The following is a 19,880-nucleotide window of genomic DNA, read 5'->3' as shown; positions in this document are numbered from 1 at the left end:
CTTGGGGCAACCTAGAAGGACCTAACTTCACATAGAAGTAAGGCCTTTGCCCCTTTCAGGAGGTACCAGGCTTTCACGATACGGTAATGGCTTTATGTGACAACATTGCCACCCGCTGGTGAGGAAGAGTCTTTATGGTCCCGGCCTGGCTTTGAGCCAGGGGAACGCCAATATTGTTAAATACAATTCAGAGTCAGTTTGGAGCGCTCTGACATACAGGAACAAGGAAAGATGCCTCGCTAGAAGAAACTTTCCCCCCCACCTTTTCTTATTTTAGGGTATCTATTTGTTGATTAGTTAAATGATTACTTAATTTTTAAAAAGGAGCCTTGCTTGTTATGTAACCTTGGCTGGTTGGGAACTCACTGTGAAGACTCACTCTGAATGCACAGCGACCCTCCTGCCTCTTCCTTCTGAGTGCTAGAACTTCAGCACACTTCACCATGCCTAGGGTCCTTCTGAGTGCTAGACTTACAGCACGTTTCACCATGCCTAGGGTGTGGATGCTTTTGCTTTTCTTTTGAGATAGGATCTTGCTAAATTGCCCAGGTTTGTCCTGAACTCACTGGCTTTGAATTGCTGGGGATCCTCCGGCCTCAGTCTCCCTCGTGCTGAGATTATATGCATGTTCTCCCATTCCCAATTTAGGAAATATCCACAGCAGGCCTTTTCAATAATCTAATTCTTTAAAATGTGGTTTTTTTTAAATTATAGAACCTTTAAAATGGGACAATTGTATTTATTGATCAATTTTGGGTTCATTTTCCAAATGCAAATGAATTTCTCACTCCAATTCTTGCAGGGCTCTTGATGTTAATATACTATATTAGTTCTTCGTTAATTGGGCAAGTATAAATTTTACATTCACTTTTTACAAAGGATTGTGTTAGCCTGGCTAGCTTTGGAAACTAAAAATAGGTGAGCATTATGTCAACTCTCCTTTCGCTATTCTGAAACAACTATGTGACTGTTCCATGGCAGGTGATAGAGTCAGGCTTTTTACCATTTTAGGGACCTCTGGGAGGGGTGAGAAGTGGTAACAGAAGCAAGGTTTGGTTTGACTGGAAAGGAGCAGACTCCATTAAACACATAGCTGCTTTCCAATGCTGGGAAAGAGAGTTTGGCCTTGCTTCCTGTAGGCTCAGAATGAATTCTGATGGACACAAACCAGAAGGGAGATTTTTGAAGAACCAGAGCCATTGATGGGGCCAGTTTGTGAGCTAGTGCTTTCTGACCACAGCCTCTCAGGAGATTATGGTCAAGCATATCTTAGCAATGCCCCTGAGCAGACTGCACACCTCTACACTTCCTTCCATGACTGATATTCTATGTGTCTACCTAACATCTGTGGAAAGGCAAATACTGGGTCACCTACCACTGCATGAACAAATCAAATCAAGTTCACAATGAAGATTAGCCATCAAAGATGTTTACCAGGATTAAAATGCAATAGCTTTCCACCATTGGGATACTTAATGGGCTATTTGCCTTAGGTTACTTACTTGCTTCATAAAGGCAATGAATAAAACCTTACCGAATGTATAATTGTCCTCCATAGGACCTTATTAGAATACACAGTTGTTTGGGTTATATGGCTTTTCATTTATTAAAGAAAAAAATCCTAAATTTTAAAGACTATGAGTATGTGAGGTGTTCGATACATTGATTATGTTTTTGCTGATTTTATTAGCATATTCTCTCCAAAGCGGCAAACTGAAGAGGGGTAGACACAAGAAGTGAAGGCTATGGCTCATAGCCTTTGGCTAAAGTGATGGAAGAAGGCAGCTTCTGGAAACAGTTTGGGAAGGCGCGTCCTGGACTTTGTAAGAGTTGAATCCGCCCTCAACCCTTACACACGGTGGACATGCAGCTTAAGCAAAGCTGGCACAAACCATCACATCAGAGCTCAACATGGACAATTTCAGGATACTGAAAAGTCACAGGAGAAAGCATTTCTTAATCTGAACGTCTTTCTGAAAGCCAAGCAAGTTATCGTCTACCATTGTGAGCTCAGAAGCCGATTGGTCAAACAATAAAGTTGAGACATCCTTAGACTCCAGCCCTGGCTGCACATCAGGATTGCCTTGGAGATTTGCGACAAAAACAAACCAACAAATAAGCAAAGGACACAACTGAAGTCTGGGTCCTAGTCTCAGACATTTTGGGTTTTATTGCTCGTCATTTTACATTATCTTACTTTTTCATCTAAAAATTGTCAAAATCCAGATAAGCAGAAAATATATATGCAACGGTAATCAGTATTGAAATGTTGGTGTTGATGGCTGGAGAGACAGTCAATGGTTAAGAGCAAAGGCTGCGCTTACAAAGGACCCAATTCCCAGCACCCACATGGCGGCTCACAACTGTAACTCCAGGTTTGGGAATCTGATGTTCTCCAAGGGCAAACAGACACACATGCAGTACACAGACATACATGCAAGCAAAATGCCTATACCCATATAAATAAACATAATTTTAAAAAATTTTTATTGTCATATAGATACTTATTTTACTGATAGTCCAGGGTTGTTGTATACTTCCCCACCCCTCCCCAGAGCCCCTTATTTCTACCCATTGCATGATGATGCTGGAGGGGGGCAGGGGTATTAGCAGGAGGTGAGTCTGGAGGCGGAGATCTAGCTGTGTCAGAGAGTATAGTCACCAGTATCTCTTTGGTCCATCTTCCCCCTACAACCAAGACTCGGAACTCTCTTTTGTTCTCCGTCCTGAACTCTAAATAAAAAAGACTGAAGTTCTATTTCACGTATTTTTAAGTGGAAACAGAAAAGATAAGGGATATTCCTAAGAAGCAAGTAAGCGATTAATAGGTCCTAACAGATGTGAGGCCATAAGGTAAGAGATAGGAGAAAGAAAATTCTGGGAAATGCTACTTCCTGAAGTCGATGTGACCCTCAGAGTGGCCTTCCATCTGAGGCCAAAGCCTGGACTACTGTCTATGAGGCAGAACCAACTGGATCGAGAGACTGACAGGATTTGAGAAACCGAGTGAAATTCTCTGAGCTACTGAGTGGGTTTGGCTAATACCGAGGCCATTCTTAAAAAGGTGGTTAAATTATTTGTGTGTGTGTGTGTGTGTGTGTGTGATAGAGAGAGCATAGGTGAGGAAGGGAGTGTGAGGTGAGGGTCAGAGAACAGATTTTGGGATTGCGTCCTGTCTTTTCATTGTAGGTTCCCTGGATCAAACTCAGGTTGTTCAGGTGTTTTCAGCAAGGGTTTACCCACTAAGCAATCTCACTGGCCTTTGAACTATTCTAATGTTGAAATAAACAATAGCTAACAATTTTGAGTATATGTTATTTATAAAAGTATAAACACGTTAATATAAATAATTTGGGGTTTTTCTGTTTTCCATATAAATAAGATTATATAACACCAGGTTATAAACAAGTCAACATGTCAAATATTTCAAAACATTACTTGTAGAAATATGGCTAAAATGTGAATGACTGAACTTAACACAGCTAATTTGACGATTTGCTTCTTTTTAGACAGTTGATACTCTTTTGCCTCAGCCTCAAGGACACTGCATATTAACAATTCTCCTCATAAATTAATACTACAGTGTAAGAGGACTACGACATCATTTCAATGATCATTTCTTTTATTGTTCCTAAGAGTTTTTCCATCTTTGTGGAGTTTATGAATTAGCTATCTATATGGTCCTTTATATCTTTTTACTTCAGGGCATCCGTCTGCCGAATGAGCGTCATATACAGTAAGGACCCTAACCCTTCGTCCGCTAGCAATGGTGCAGCTGTTGTCACCTGTCCCCTGGCTTTGTTAAGTTTTAGCTTGGTTTCAAGAAAAACAGACTTTTGAGCATTTACATAGTCAAAAATCTGTGCATACTGCATTTAAAGGCAACTATCATTGCATTTATGATTGGAAAGTTCTCCCTTGTTGAAGTTTATACTGCCTTATTTGTAAATGTTTAACTTTGCTTTGTATGATTCTTTAAAATTTTTTTTTTGTATAGTTGACTTTAGCCAACTAGTCAATTATAAGATTCCTCCCTCCCCCAAATTTATAATGGCTACCTGGTCAGATACTAAATCATCAAGATTTTCAAGGAGGGGCCTCATCTGGCCCTTTCTGAGGAACCATGGCATGGGAAGCAGGGACCCTTCAGAATTATCCTCTCTGCAGTGACTCACGCATGAGTTTGGCAATGCATCTGGTGTCCACCACACCCACATTCCAGACTCTCATAGAAGGTCCACAGGAAAGTTCTTAGCCTTTCGTTGTTGTTTCTTGCACAACTTTGAGATGCTAAAACTTTTGGGAGCACTTTTGAAGAAATCAGAATGCAAAGACAGAGTTAGTGAAAACAACTCCACACATATTCCCACAGAGCACCTCACAGTCACAGCAAGGCACCCACCGTACCCACTGCTACCACGGGGGCTCACAGTGACTGTGTCACTGTCTCAGTAATATTTGTGATTGTGAAAGACCCCCACATAACGTTTAGTCTAGGCCGGGTACTGTGAGGAGCATTCTTCATCCCATCTAACCATTTAATTTTCACCTTAGGAAGCGGGGACTGCAATTGCTGTCATTTTGTGGATGAAGGATTCAGAGTGAGTAAGTGACAAACCCAGAATTGCAGGGGTTGTGAGTGGTGAAACCCAACTAAGGCTGAAGGCTGTTAGACCCAGATTTTACCCTCTGACCCCCTGATACCGTGGCCTGTACCTGCCCCGGCACTGTCACCAGCAAGCAAAGACCCCATACAATCCAATGAACTTCGACCTTTCTTTGGTTCAGGACGGACACTCCACATTCCCACACTCCATTCTCCACCGCTGAACAAGCTTTGTGGCTCAGCATCATCATCATGTTAGAGTTTCTGCTCACCGCAACAAAACTACACTTCACAGTCAACCCGAGGTTGGAAGCACGGCAGGGACATTGATCACACAGCCAGGGCAGGTGGCGAAACTGGTGGTGGGGGCACACCAGTGCGTGTGAGAGGATTTTCTTAAAATGTGAGCATGGATGTCAAAGTGCTCGAGAAGTGAACGATTCATTCAGAAAGAGAATGATACTCTTTAAAATAATTGCTTTCTAAGTTTACTCTAAACTGGTAAACACACACATGAGTGGGGGGGAGAGAGAAAGTTTTTATGAACCATTTGAATTTGTAAACACAAAATCAAAAATTATATTCTACTGGATAAGTCCAGTAATAAATGAATTCTCTTGCTGCTGAAAGACAGGACACAAAGACACTGGTTTGTGGCTCCGTATCAGTTAAATGTTCCCACCATTTCAGACAAAGGGTAATGGGGTAAGAAAAGAACAGTGGCAACTTTCTAAGCTCCACCAGTTGCCAGGCAGCTTAGTTTTCGGCACCTATCCATTAAAAAGAGGTGTTCTGTCATGAATCCATTACAGAGGAAATGTGGGGAGACGGCTTGTCCAAATGACCTTAGGTGAGCCATGTGTAATAGTCACCAGCACTTTCCAAACCACGACTAGGGGTTGGGATGATTCCAAGGGCTTTGCATGTATTACTTCATTAATCTTGTGGTATGCTATGGGAACTCCTTCAGCCAATAGCCTTTAAGATACCAGCCCACTTGGGCGTGGTCTCTTGTACTATAAATGTATCTGTAAAGCTTGCACATGTGCACGTGCACTCTCCACTGCTGGATTCGGTTCCTGTTCCCTGTTCATGCAGAGAACTGTGGTCTGTGAGTCTATCCCTGAATAAAGAACACTTTATTATACTCAATTTTGAGCTAATGTGGGATGACTTTATAGCGTCCGTCATCAGTGGTAACTATCTTTACAAGTCCCCCCCAGCCCACTGTAGCACCTACTAAGCAATTACCATGGGCCAGACACAGTTCTAGGTACTTTGCGTGTATTAATCAACTTAATACACACCTTTTGTATCACACCTTTTCAGTACCATCATCTTGGCTTACAGGGTGAGAAGAGCCAGGGGCCAAGACATTAAACAGTATGAGGTACTCTTGGAATCTGAGAAGTCAGTGTGGCTTCAGCAGCCTTAGAGTTCCCAGCACCCTGTCACCAAGAATTCCTCTGTTTTAGCGTCACATGTCAAGAGGGAGAGTGTGGGGTTATATGGTCACTTCCAACTCTGGAAGTGTCTTATTATTTATAGAAAGGGCATGACTGTGCCTCGACCCCCAAACAGAAACAAACACAAAGAGGAAAAAAAAAGGGTGGGTAAGCTGACTGTTCTTCCAGAGGACCCAGGTTCAACTCCCAGCACCCACATGAAGGCTAACAACTGTCTCTAGCTCCAAGATCTGACATTTTTACACAGACATACATCCAGGCAAAATAATAATGCAAATAAAAAAGTAATAAATCAATTTTAAAAAAGAGAGTAGATCCCTTTGCATCCATCTTAGTTCCTCCCTGTATTCAATGGTCCCTTCTGGTCACCCTGATTATGACCTAAAGCCTAGGACAAGTTTTCATATAACATTACGTAAGCAAAGGATAAGAGCATCAATTCAGGTGAATTTAGATGTCCTCTCACTGATTTTAAAAACCAAGATGTTAAAAAATATCTGTGAGTTCTGATTAAAAGTGTGGTCTCAGTGATGAAGCTGACAAAACCACAAACAACGTGCAAGGGGCCTGGGTTGAAAAGATTCTTCTTCTTTATCAGCGGTTGTTTCACACAGGCCTTTGTTTACAGCACCATAGGTCTCTGAACTGTCTTCCAAAGAAATACCAACTTGTTGAAACAGAACAACACACTGACTGAGAGAGAGGCTCAGAAGCTGAGGGAGGTTGGGAAGCTGAGGGGGACTCAGAAGCGACTCAGAATTGTCTGTGATGGAAACCAAGCTTTGTCTGTGCAAATCCTCCAACTGTCACAAGGCTTTTCCATGGGTCACATTCACTCTTGGAGCCCCTCCACCTCCCCCCTGCTCAAACACAGGGGCCATTCTTTGTTCCACATGCCAGCTTCCATGGAGTCCTTTCCACCCCACCCTAGAAGAACTCAAACTGCCACTATGAGGTGAGGTTTCTTAACCCATATCCCTGCAGAGAGAAGCCCAGACCAGGGGCAGCAAATGGGAGGAAGAACCACGCTCAGCCAAGAACTCCAGCTGTCTCACCTTTTTTAACCTCCTAGTGCTCCCTACCAGTGGGGTGCTCTGGTTGGATAGAGAGGTGCATCTTGGGGGCACAGGCAGCCTGAGTTAGCACGGTTGCTTTGCCTTTGTCTTCTTGGCTTTGGCAGTCACGCAACCTTGGGTAGAGCAAAAATGGCATCTGTCTCAGAGTCCGCGGCAAGGATTAAACAAGGATGGTTGGAAGGAAGAGTTTGCCACAGTGCCTGCCACAGGAAATGGAGCTCTAACTCCTCTCGTAGCTGTTAATAGAGCTTAGTAGTCTTTGCTGGACCGTTTCTCTCTGGACATTGATATCCATGAGCGCTGCGGGGCCATCTTGCTACCGAGGAACTGGGAAGAGGCTGGGGTGAGGCGATGAGGAACAAGTTTCTTCACTAGATAAGGTAATACTACTTCACTGACCTGTGCCTATTCTTGTATTGCTTTGGTAGTTATGAATTTCATAAAAAAGGAAAAAAGTTTGGCCCTGTTAGCATCAATTGACATTGAAAACTGCAACAGCCCCGGATGATTATTATAAAGGAGTTAAACAGTACTGTGATAACTAGAGACACGCACCGTGAGAGCAAGGCAGACTCTCACTTGAGCTATGAGGAAGATTCATATGAACTCCAAAAGTACAACTCAGTTTTTAACAACAACAACAATGACAAAAAGACTATAACTTCAAAACTGTCTGTCAAAAGAGACAAAGAGAGGCTGTAGGGATATACCAGACGAAAAGAAAAGAAGGCAATGTGCTAACTGAACAGAATGTCTGTGACTCTTGCCTGGATTTTTTATTGAAGTTGGGGTAGTAGTATAAAAGATATTATTTAATCAGACAACATTGGGATGCAGACAGTAGATTAAACACACGCACAGGTGCGCGCGCACACACACAGACAGACACATGTACACAACAGAGAGAGAGAGAGAGAGAGAGAGAGAGAGAGAGAGAGAGAGAGAGCGCAAATAATAAAATGGGCTAAAATATTACATCGTGTAAGCCTGGGTAGAAACTATTCAAATATTCTATATATTACTTTAGGTCTTCTCTTTCCATAAATTGGAAATTGATTTCAGGAGCTGGGGAGATGGCAGAGTGAGCAGAAGTTCTTGCTGTGAGAATGTAAGGACCGGAGTTTGAGCCCCAGCACTCATGTAAAAAGTCAAGTGTGTGTGTGTGTGTGTGTGTGTGTGTGTGTGTGTGTTTGAAGGGCAGATACCAGAGGATTGCTGTGGCTTGTTGACCACCCAGCCTAGCCAAAATGGTGAGTGCTGGCTTCACCAAGAGTGCCTGTCTCAAGGGAAATGGGCAGATAGAGAGAGCGCAGGACACCTATATTTTTCCTGACCTCCTTATGTGTATCCATGTGTGCATATATTACTACCCCGTCACAAGAAATTATTTTCAAATAGAAAGCTAAAAACTGAGTAGAGCACTTGCCTATCACATGCATATACTGTCCCGAGTGGAACATATAGAAGTGGAAGTGCTTCTTGCACAGAATGCAGTGACTTCTTCCCCAATATAGCCAATGACACAAAACAACTTTTCAACGACCAAATGCAATTTTCACAAACAGAAAAAAAAAAATGAAGGACACTTACTAAGCACACATCTCTATCAGCAGAGGGTTATCTGTGGGGTGAAACACTCCCGACTTTAAAGCAAATCGGAAAATCTGAGATGCAGATCGTTCATGACACAGTGGAATCAGCAGCCACTGCACCGAAAGCCCCACCGACTTTCAGAGAATTTCGAGCAGAGTCAGCGTGTGACAGCCACTGGAAGGAGTCTCTGTGTGAGACGGTGTGGGCTAGCCTAGCCACATGCCACTTTTTCCACCAACCCTAGCCTCCCTGCACTCAGACTTTGCCTTCTCACCTTGGCCCATATCTTGTGGGTGGGTAAGATGTTGGTTTCATCAAAATAACAGCTGGAAATGTCGTGGTTTTCTTCTCTTTTAGGTGGCAAAATGATGGCCCCAAGTGGGGAACTCTACAGGCGGGAGGTAACCCACAGAGATGCTCTGTCCTGCCGTGCCGTGGGGCTGATGAACAGAGAAGATGGCCAACTCTCAGTGTGGCCATCCAGTTCAGGTCTGCCCGGGTTGAGACTTAGACCCCTGAAATGGATCTGGTGAAGCTGTGAGAAACGATAGAGTTGATCCGGAGATGTGGCTACCCAAGCAGGGGCTTCTTCGGTCCCTGGATACCCAGACTCCTAACAACAGAGCTGTCCTGTGGTGGAGAATGCTGCCAATGGCATTACTCCCCTAGTGCCCAGCCCTCAATCAGGCCTCCTTAAGTTGTGACCAGTGGTTGTTTGGAAAGTATCTGTCTGTCGCAGGCTCCCTCTGTTCGTCCTGGGAAGGGACGGACTGCTCAGGTCACTGGAGGTGGGATCTTCCGAGGGACTGACAGATACAAGCCTCGGCTGTCTCTGGAGCGAACTAGCCTCTCCTAACCTGTCTCAAGAGCTGACTGATGGGAAAGAAGGGGGCAGAACAGAGAAGAAGCAGGGCCAGCCTTGGTCTTGAATGGCTCAGAACTTTGGCAGAAATTCTTCTTCTATCCCTCTTTCCCTCTGTTCTTTCTTAACCCAGAGAAGGACAACCCCGAGCATCAGCTCAGGAGCGGCAGAGACCCCATTCTAAGCCTGTGGGTAGCCATTTGTTGTGCGCTCTCCTTTCACCAGAACTGCTGATCAGAACACCAACCACAGTCTTTCAGCCTGAAACTGTCAATGGCTCCCCCTCTTTCTAGCCCCCTTCTGCTGCTCTCCCTTGCCCTCTTCCTCAGATCCTTTCAACTTTGCTTGTTCTTCCCTTGGAGGCATTTGGTCGTGGCCCTGTGGTTTCAAGTTTGTTTTTTCAGCAAGATGCAAGCCTCTTTGCTTGGCGTTACCACTGCAGATGAGAAGTTGAGTTTTACAATCAGCACATCTGTGTGCTGATCTGAAATACCGTGGGATTAACAGCTTGACTGTAAACGAAGTGGGTCATCGATTTATTTTACTGTTGTTGATGATACCTTCATTTCCCTGTTAAGCTTTATAGCTTCCCAGTAAGACAACATACGGTGGCCAAAAGAACAGGAATTTGAAGAGAAATAGACTTAGGCTGTGGTCCCAGCTTTTCTGCTCTGCTGGTGGTAATGGTGGGTTAGGTCACGAGCTTTCTGAATTGTGCTGGTAAAAGAAAGAGGCTGATAGTAGAATTCTATGAGTCGATTTAGGTGTCGTTCTTAGCGCAGGAGGTTGGGTGCTCAGTAGACACCAGCTCGCCCACCATGTTATCCACACGCAATGCCTGTGCAGCGTTGGCACCCAAGAGATGTTCCTCTCACCTATTACATGCCAGCTTTCCATATACCATAAATAAGAATGGATTTTTACCAAAAACCATGCTACGTTATGACTTTACCTTAGGTCCTGGTTAAGTTTTCTAGCATTGGGCTGAGCGCTACAACCAAAGGCAACCTGACGTAGGAAGGGTTTATGTCATCTTATAGCTTAGAGTCCATCGTGAAGGGAATTCCAAGCAGGAGCTCAAGGCAACCTTGAGATGGGAGCTGAGGCAGAGGCCATGAAGAAAGGCCACTTACTGGCCTACTTTCTTAGACAACCTAGGGCCACTGCCCACAGTGGACTGGGCCTTCCCACATCAACCATTAGTCAGGAAGTTAGCTTCACAGACTTACTATAAGCCAGTCTGATGGAGGTATTTTCTCAGTTGAGGTTCCCACTTATCTGACGACCCCAGCTTGTGTCAGGCTGACAAAACCACACCCAGCACATCTGCTTTCTGAGAGTTCCCAATTCATGTAGCTCTAGAGATGTTCATGTCCTAACTGCTGGAACTTATGGTTATTGCTTTATATGGCACACACACGCACAAGCCCATGTACACACACACACACACACACACACACACCTGTCTTAGGTGTGAAACACTGGGGTTAAGTCACAGATTACGAGGCATTTCTCCTGCACTGTCTGGAGCAGACGAAGTTTGAGACTCGCACCATGGACTGCACACATGGAGGAGATATGGACACGTAGCCTGGTAGACAGAGATGAAGGCAGAGGTGGAAGTTATGAGGTCATGACAGCCTGAAACTGGAAGAGGCAAGGGAAGACGCTTCCCTGAAAGTTCTAGACGGAGTGTGCTCCTGGCATCTCGATTTCTTACGGGTCTTCCAGAATTGTGAGAGGAGATGTCTGTTGTTGTGAGCGCCCCGTGGATAGTGTTTCATTACAGTAGATCACCTGAGCAGAAGACCAGTCATTCCTCTCATCCTTACAGCAATGTTTCTATGAGAAACCAAGGCTGTGAGAAACCTTAAGTCCCGAGGTGGCTGCACATATTCCATCCTACCTCATCAGATCCATTTCCCAACAGAATTGCAGTAGGACCCGGCCTCCTCACTGTGACCAACACCGGGCTGATGAGGACAAAGGAGGCCATGGAGAGTGGCTATGCCTCCCGTTTTCTCTCTGAGGGCAGAGATTCCTTCAGGCACAGTCCTTGTACAGAGGTGAAAATGTAGATTTCCCCTCAGTTACGCAGCCTGTCGACTTAAGTGAGTAGGAACCTCCGTGTTCTGTAGTAAATCACTTTACTATGTTCCTCTCTTGCATGTGGGCCTGGAGAGGGCAGGCAGCCAGGAGGAACATGTGGGGTCACAGCTGTTGCTATGGTGAGAGCTGAAAGCACAAGACACAGGAGCAGGGAGTCTGGCAGACTCACGCTTCCTCCCTTTAAAGTTAACACGGCAAGCTAGAGTCTGGGCCAGTCATAACCTGGCCCTGAAGCCCACAGTGACCTTGTAGATAGGCAAAACCATCTAGCTCACACAGGAGGGGAGACTGAAGCCAAAGGAGGGCCATCAGCTCAGGAGCCTATGGGAACTTAAGACAAGACTTTGTAGATAAACAGAGTCATAGAGATTTACCTCCTTAGATCCCTGCATGTGGCTCCCCCATTCTCTGCACAGCCATGAGCTGAGTTCCAGCCTGCGCTTACCTCCAGCCATTGCTAAGCCGGAGAGGTTGGTGAATTGGAAGCTTGCAATTGCTTTGTGGCCTGCATAAGAGAGTTGCCAGGTCTGGGTCCTCTCGTTAGTAACTGGCAGATTGTGATTTTTGCAAGAGCTGCCCTGTCCTTATTTCTCCCCCACCACGAAAGGTTTCGGGGGAGGAACGAACATTCTGGGGGTGGGGATCAAGCCATATCTATACCCATTTTATTGAAAACTCCACAGGGGGGATCCAGGCATCACCACTTTCAATGCTTCCCAACCCCTCAAACTGTTTCTTGTCCAGCTAAGTTCAAGACCCAGTGGACCGTGTAATATCCATTGTAGAACATTATTATATTATATTATATCATATTATATTATATTATATCATATTATATTATTATAATCACTGCCATTTTCATCAGAGCAGCTGTGGTTCCTAGCAGGAAACCCTCAAAATGAAACCTGTTGGCTGTGAACATTCCTTCAGGAAGAAGGGCTGAAGGGGATCAGTGGAGTCTTGCCTAAGATTCTGTCTACTCCCTCCCACACATCCTAACCATTTAACCTAACTGCACGTGGCCTTGTTGGAGTATACAGACCTACCATAGATGGTTCAGTAAGAGGGGGATTCCATCTATCCAGTAATAGAGAAGTTATCATTCATGTTGGGATGAGTTTTTGTTGTTGTTGTTTTTATTTGTTTGATTGTTGGTTTTTTTTTTTTTTTTTTTTTTTTGGTGGTGTGGCAGCTTGGGGATCACTCATGATCCCATAAGAAACTCCTCATCTTTGCCCTGTAAGCAAGTCCAATAATTTCATTGGTTCTCCCAGTCCTTGGTGTCTAAAATGAAGAGGCAGACATTTGTCTACATGTCCCTAAAGAAAGTTTCCGAAACATATTTCAGCTTCTCCCAAAAGAAATGTCTCTGTCCACACACACATGTGAACCTGCTACTGTTGGGTTCAGTTCTCTAGTTGTTAGGATCCGCTGCAAAAGCCTTCCCTAAAGTTCCGCACTCAGCCCATATTTATTTATTTACAAGGTCTCCTGAAGAATTACACCATTCCTGAGGTACTGCAATCCCAGGCCTCTGTATGAACTGCACAGAGCAAGCTCCCATGTTCCCTCCCCGCCATATCAGGTATTAAACTAAAGTACTCACGCTCAACGTTCTGGTCATGTTACCGCCGTTTGCTAAATGATACAATATTGAAATCTACTCAGGTTTTAAAACTTCTTAGGCTCTCCCAGGCTTTTAATGTAGAGGAAGGGTTAGTGGGGTGATAGAAATACAAGGGCATCCTTTCTGTTCTGTGTCTCTCAGAACTTACTCTGAGTGGCCCCCTGCCCTTCTGAGCGAAGGTGCAATGCAATCCAGTTACCCAGCAGCGACCAAGCACCCTGACTGAAGATAGGTACCTTTAGACTGGACGTCAAGAGGTGATCAGGTGGCATTGAACCCAGCGAGAGCAGCAGCAGCCGTGATTTGAAAACACTGCAATCTTGGCAATCTGGCAACTGTTTCTTTAAGCATCAGTTTGGATTTTTGTAATGACCCTGCTACATAAACATCATTTTCCTGCTGAGGAAATGAAGGCCAAGTAAAATGCCAAGACTGCAAATCTCAACTGATTTGCCATTCAGAGCTGTGACTGTAGACATCTCTGTTCCCATCAAGTACTCATTTCAGAGAGGAAGGAGAGGCGCAGAGATAGCAGGGAAAGGGTTAATATTATGGGAGGACTCGGGTAGAGGAACTGCTGAGAATAAAAGATGCTGCAGAAAGATAACTCCCGTTAGGTATGACCTGAGCGCGCTCCCGAGAGAGAGCACCACGCTGGAACAGATGAATTCATTCTGGAGGGCTTGTTCTCCTGCAGTCAGTCCCTGTTCCCTCAGAATCGGCCCCAGAATAAGCCCATTGTGCTTCTCTGTTGGTTATGTGGCTCAGCAACACTGTTTTCTGGCCAGCCTGAACAGTTTGATTCTCAGCAGAGTTCCCATCAGCAGAACACAAGGTACAGGGAGGAGAAAGGGGGTGGTAGGGGAAACTGAAGGTAGCCTCTTCCCTCCAGTGCCTATCTCCAGCCTCAATTAAGATGTTCTCCCTCTCGCCAGACTCTATCTACTAAATGCCTCAGAAATCTAAGTTATTATTTGAGAACCCCACTGAGCAAACATCGCTCGCTTGTGAAGCCAGATGTAGAACCAAGGGAGGTAACACTGGCCGGAAGCAGCGGCATTTGGGAAAAAGAAAGAAGAAATGGATTTTCCTAATGAGGCTTCCCCAAGCCACCATTTCATGCCATAGCTGAAAGGACCTTGAAGTGCTGAAGTAACTCGGTGTAAAGAGTGAATTAGATGTCAGGCATTTCATAAAAAGGTTCTAGAAATTTCTGTTACATTTAAAGAATGGACCCCCCTCCCACCATCCTGTGTAATTACACAGATGCCAAATACATTCGTGGGTGCACACAACATATACAAAATCACATATACAGACTGGAGGGCTGTATGTCTGATGATGATAAGAATGAATGAACTCCACAGCCTACTCCTCCTGTGGAAGATGACCTCCTTTATTCAAATGAAGGGTACGAAAAAAAACCACACTCTACCATTGCAATTAAATAATATGGTATTAAGTCAAGGCACAGCCTTGATTGAGCTACAGTGTCAGCACGACCTGTCTGTGGGTCATGTCTCTCCTCGAGGGGAATCCACAGTGGCTTGTGAGGACTGTAGTGATAAAAGATGGGATTTATAGACTGAAAGAGGCATGGGATACATTCTGACATCACGTTCTCTAATACACTTTAAGACAGGGCATCAAGATGGCAATCTCTAAATTAGCTGCTATGCCTTAAACCCAGGGGCTAGGAATACGTCAGCAAGACAGAAAGCCCATGCACTTGCTTTTTCTCTCTTAAAGGCTTATCAAGTTAGAAGAGAACATTCTTAACAGGTTTGTACACACACACACACACACACCACACACACACACACCCCTTTCCTTACAACTGGAAATCCCTCTGTTATACTCAGCATTGAAGGACATAGTAAAGCATCGTTCTACCTTTTTGCTGATCGAACACAGACGAGGGGCTGAAATCCATGGTAGCCTGTCTCATCGTTTACCCTAAGAACAGCAAAAACAATCCAGGGCTCTGGAGAAGAGAAAACACCAGCTTACACGCTGCAGCCAACAGTCAGTCGGCTTCAGCATCGTTGGCCGAGTTTCCTGTTGGAGAATTAAGTGTGCATTAGATCTGCAGGTTGCCTTCAAGGCCAACGTTGAAGAGAGGTAAAATAGTCGTCTTATAAAAACTGTGTGTGTGTGTGGTGGGGGGAGTTACTCTCTGAGCCCCATCCACCGTCTATGCTCATGTGTGAGTATTACACACCCCTCCCCCCAACAGATAGACGGAACAGTCCAAATCCTAAAATGAAACAGTCTTCGTGGGGGTGCGTACCTTGGATCGTGGCCAGGGAAATGCTGCAGGTCTTAGAGCTTCAGGGGCCGGAAGGTTGCTTTAAACCAATAGAAACCTCAATGAGTGAGTGAGGCGCCACGGGGCCAGACGGAGCATGTGCAGAGCTGCCAGCGCAGAACTGCGTTTGGGCTGTTTGTTCTTGGCAGAGTGAGAACTGCGTTTGGGTCACGTGAGAAGAGAGAGGGGCCATCTCAATGGAATGGGATGTAAATATTGTATCAGGAGGCTGCAGGCCACGTGCCCTGCTGAGCGATTATGCGTGGGCGCTGTTTTTCTTCAGGCTCCCTGCAGTGGTCTCCTCCTGACAGGGAGACTTGCTGGAGCGGAGTGGTATTTGAAAGGGTGCCTGTCAAGGCTCAAGTGTCCGTGCTGGCTAAATCCAAACAGTCTGCAGTCACAAGGGTGGGTGTTACTGCATCATGCATGAAACCGGACATCAAACGTCTGAGAAGGAGCTGAGAAAATGGTAGTAAATTCATCCTCTAGGCTTAAAAACCTGAGGGGGAAATCTCGATCTCATTTGCATCGGATAGAACTATTTGCTGCTAAGTGAAAGCATCTATCTCTACAGCTCATCTGTTTGTGGTTTTATAAAATCAATGTATTTTATTTGTTTCTGGGGCTCTCTCTCTCTCTCTCTCTCTCTCTCTCTCTCTCTCTCTCTCTCTACGTGTGCATGTGTGCATATGTGTGTGTATAGACCAGAGGATCTCTCTTTAGGACCACTTTTGTTTTTCTAGATACAGCCTCTCCCTGAAATGTGGGCCTTGTCCACATGACTAGGCTGGCTGGCAGTAAGCCAAGGATTCTCCTATCTTTTCCCCCCAGTGCTGGGATTGTAAGGGGCATCACCTGGTGTTTTATGTGTCAGTGATAATGACAAACGTTTTTTCCTTTTTAATTAACGAATATTTGAATTTGGGAATAAATACAGGAATAATTTGTCTCTGCATTTAGCTATAGTAATAAGTTTTTGTGTGGTACTGGGGACTGAACCCAGGCTTCATATTTTAAATAAGAGCTCTGTCACTGAACACACACACACACACACACACACACACACACGCACGCACGCACGCACGCACGCAGATACAAAGCCCCAGACACAAATGCATAGCCCTTTCAATTGTTTGGACAGTAATCTAATGAGTTTTTTGTTGTTGTTGTTGTTTGATTGGTTGGATTTTTTTTTTTTTTTTGAGACAAGGTTTCTCTGGAACCAGCTCTTGTAGACCAGGCTGGCTTCAAACTCACAGAGATACGTGTGCCTCTGCCTCCTGCGTGATGAGATTAAAGGCGCGTGCCACCACCGCCCAGCTGTAGCAATCTAATCTATTATCTGTGTTTCTCTGTAGGCAAATTCCTTTCTTATCTTTTGCCTCCTATTACCTAGGTGCCTATTATTTATTTTTCAAACACACAAAAAAAAATTGAAGGGTCTCAGGTCCCAGTGACAATCTATCACTCACTTACTAATAATATTACAGCCATGTAAAAGTAGGACTTAATCACTAAGACCATTAATCACCTTGTAGTACTATCACTCAGCAGTACTAGTGAGTACTCAGCAATGCTATTAATCACTCTCCTTTTCCATATGGTCTCCTTCCTTCAAAACACTCTGTGTCCTTTGACCTAAAAACACAAGCAAAAGCAGGTCAAGTTCCTGCGTTAGTGTTTTTAGAGTTCAGGTCCTCAGCAGCTACATAATGGTAGGTAGATGTGGTGGTCTGATTGTAATCTCAGTGCTGGAGAGGTAGTGGCTAGACAGTCGGTGAACTCTGGTTTCATGTGAGAGACAATGCCTCAGTTATAAAATGGTGAGCTAGTAAGGAAAACATCCTATGTCAACTCTTGCTCCCACCTCAATGTGCATACATGTGCACCCACACATACACATAACACATACACATAACACATACACACAGACAGAGAAATACAATTAAAATTAAAAAATACATTCAGACATGTGCTTAATAACCCAGTACTCAAATATATCTCTTAAGATTCCCAGCACCAATCTCTTAAATTAAGGATGTGCCACAACCGAGGGGGGCTAAGAACAGATTGGGGAATCTACTTATTATTTTTCTTGCTGCTCTGACAAAATGCTGGAAAACAACAACTTAAGAAGGGAGGATTTGTTTGGCTCACACTTGGAGTGTGCAGCCCACCGTGTTGGCAGGGGTTTGAAGCACCTCGCCCCACTGCATCTGCAGGGAGCAGAGAAGGATGGATACTGGTGGTCAGATCGCTTTTGGATGCAGTCTCTTATCTCAGCCACTCACAGTTGGGAGCTCTTCCTACCTTACTTAACCCAGCACCGAAACTCCCTTATAGATAGGCCCTGCAGTTTGTATCTAGGCATCTCAGATCTAGATCCTATCAAGTTGGCAACCAAATTAATCAGCACAGGGAGGAAAACAGTTAATTAGAGTAGCAGATACCAGGGAGGGGCGGCTTAAGTCCATCGAGCCGGCAGACATTGCTACTACTCAACCCCTAGCGAGAAGACAACGAAGGGTTTAGACTCTCCCTTGCATCTGTTTGGTCATGCATCCCTTCACCACCGCAGCAAGAGCGCTGCGCCCCAGCCATTTCTAGAGACACTGAACACACAGACTGAGCAAGATGGGGAAGGTGCAGCATTCAAATGAGCTCCCCTTGTGGGTGCAGCAGCTGCTCTTGGCCATGCTGGAGCCACCGGGATTGGCTTTAACCGGTAGGATACTGGAACAACTTTGCCCAAACACAGTGACAGACGAGCTAGATGGTGGAGGATGGTGACCCTAGGAGAACAACAGCCAAGGTCAGCCTGCTGATTTCCCCCGCTCATTGCATTGCCTGGAGAGTTTCAAGGCTGTTGCATGGAGTGGGTCGAGGGCTCAGTGGTCTTTGGAATGGTGCATGAAAAGATATCTATGTTCTACTCCTGAGAACTCATGAATATGACCTTGTTGACAGAAGGAGTCTTAGTGGCTATAATGAAGGAGCTCTCATTATTGAAATCAGTCTCAGTGATTTGTTTTTTTTCCAAGGGACACTCAGGGACGAGGGGGGAGAGTATGGGGCAACACAGCCTCCAGTCAAGTGTCACTTGTAGCCACCAAGACAAGTTGACAACTCTGAGGAAAGAGGAGGAAGAAGGGAGGCATGCTCTGTCTCCTCCAAAAGAAGGATCTGGACTCTGCCAACACCTTGACTCTGAACTCTTGGTTCCTAGACTGTGAAATAATCAGTTTTTGTTGTTGCTGGAAGCCACTAAGCTTGTGATAATTTTGTTAAGCAGCTTCAAGAAATGAACAAAGAGAAGGACTTTCAAATTAAAATTAAAATCAAATTCGTACATTTCCGTGGCAACATTTATTGTTACACAAGCCAATGTAATAGTTATAGACATTTTCATCTTATAAGGGGGCTGCTTTGGGCTCATTCTGAAGAAAGGCAGGCAGGTAGATTGGAGGGGCCATGGCTTGAGTCTGTTACATAAGTATGGCTTGGGCAGGCTGCACAACGTTTTGGAACTCTGCATTTTATAATTTCCCACAAGAATTCATGGTTATTATCATTCTTTCACCTTTCTGGGCTTCAAAAACACTGGATATTTTTAAAAATTGTATTTTCCAGTGCATTTTGAGTGAGGGCGTAATGTCCCACTGCAAGACACAGCATATTTTTATCACTCTGAAAGTTCTGTGGCATTCCTTACAGGCTAGCCCCTCCCCTGGCAAGCAGATACTCACAGTCGATTGGCTACTTTTCCTGTTACTGTGACAAAGCACTTGGCAACAGCAACTTAAGGGAGGGAAGATTTATTTTGGCTAAGGGTTTCACCATGACAAGAAACACAGAGACAATCAGGCATGCTCCACTGAACCCAATGTGAAGGAAGTGTGAGAAAGTAACTTGTTACACTGTATCAGATCAGGGAGCAGAGAGACCAGGACTGGAAACAAGGCCAGCCTAGAAGCTTTAACCGCCACTTCTGAATGACCCACCTGTGAGAGTCAAAGCTACATTTTAAGTTTCAATGACTATACCTAAGAGATCCACTAAACAAAAATGCCCCTGATCTGCAAGCCCCTTGTCCAAGGAAGATAGTTCCTGAAATGCTGGATGCTATTGTTTATGGGGATAACAAGCCACACGCTCTCACTCCCCTAAACAAGTTTGTTTGACCCATCTGCATCAATGTGCTTAATCTCATGTTGGGTGTGAGGTTCACAGGCT

At 44.7% G+C, this 19,880-nt stretch overlaps 1 protein-coding gene across 2 annotated transcripts in view; it reads right to left on the bottom strand.

The window, feature by feature from the left end:
- Ankrd55 (ankyrin repeat domain 55) overlaps positions 1 to 15,776 on the bottom strand; it is a 101,828-nt gene extending 86,052 nt beyond the window's left edge. Inside the window, exons 1-2 of one of the 2 annotated variants that reach the window (XM_048443013.3) lie at positions 15,630 to 15,776; positions 15,233 to 15,397 (exon numbers count right to left, since the gene is read on the bottom strand). In XM_048443013.3, the coding sequence (XP_048298970.1) occupies positions 15,233 to 15,287 (55 nt within the window). In that variant the 5' untranslated portion in view covers positions 15,288 to 15,397; positions 15,630 to 15,776. The remainder of the gene's footprint in view (positions 1 to 15,232; positions 15,398 to 15,629) is intronic. The other variant, XM_048443014.3, reaches the window with a different exon arrangement.
- Between the last annotated feature and the right edge of the window lie 4,104 nt (positions 15,777 to 19,880).

This window comes from Myodes glareolus, chromosome 15, assembly GCF_982192425.1.
Source record: "Myodes glareolus chromosome 15, mMyoGla1.1, whole genome shotgun sequence".
Taxonomy (NCBI): Eukaryota; Metazoa; Chordata; class Mammalia; order Rodentia; family Cricetidae; genus Myodes; species Myodes glareolus.
The sequence above is the reverse complement of the archived record's forward strand: the minus strand, read 5'-3'. Positions and strand labels throughout refer to the sequence as shown.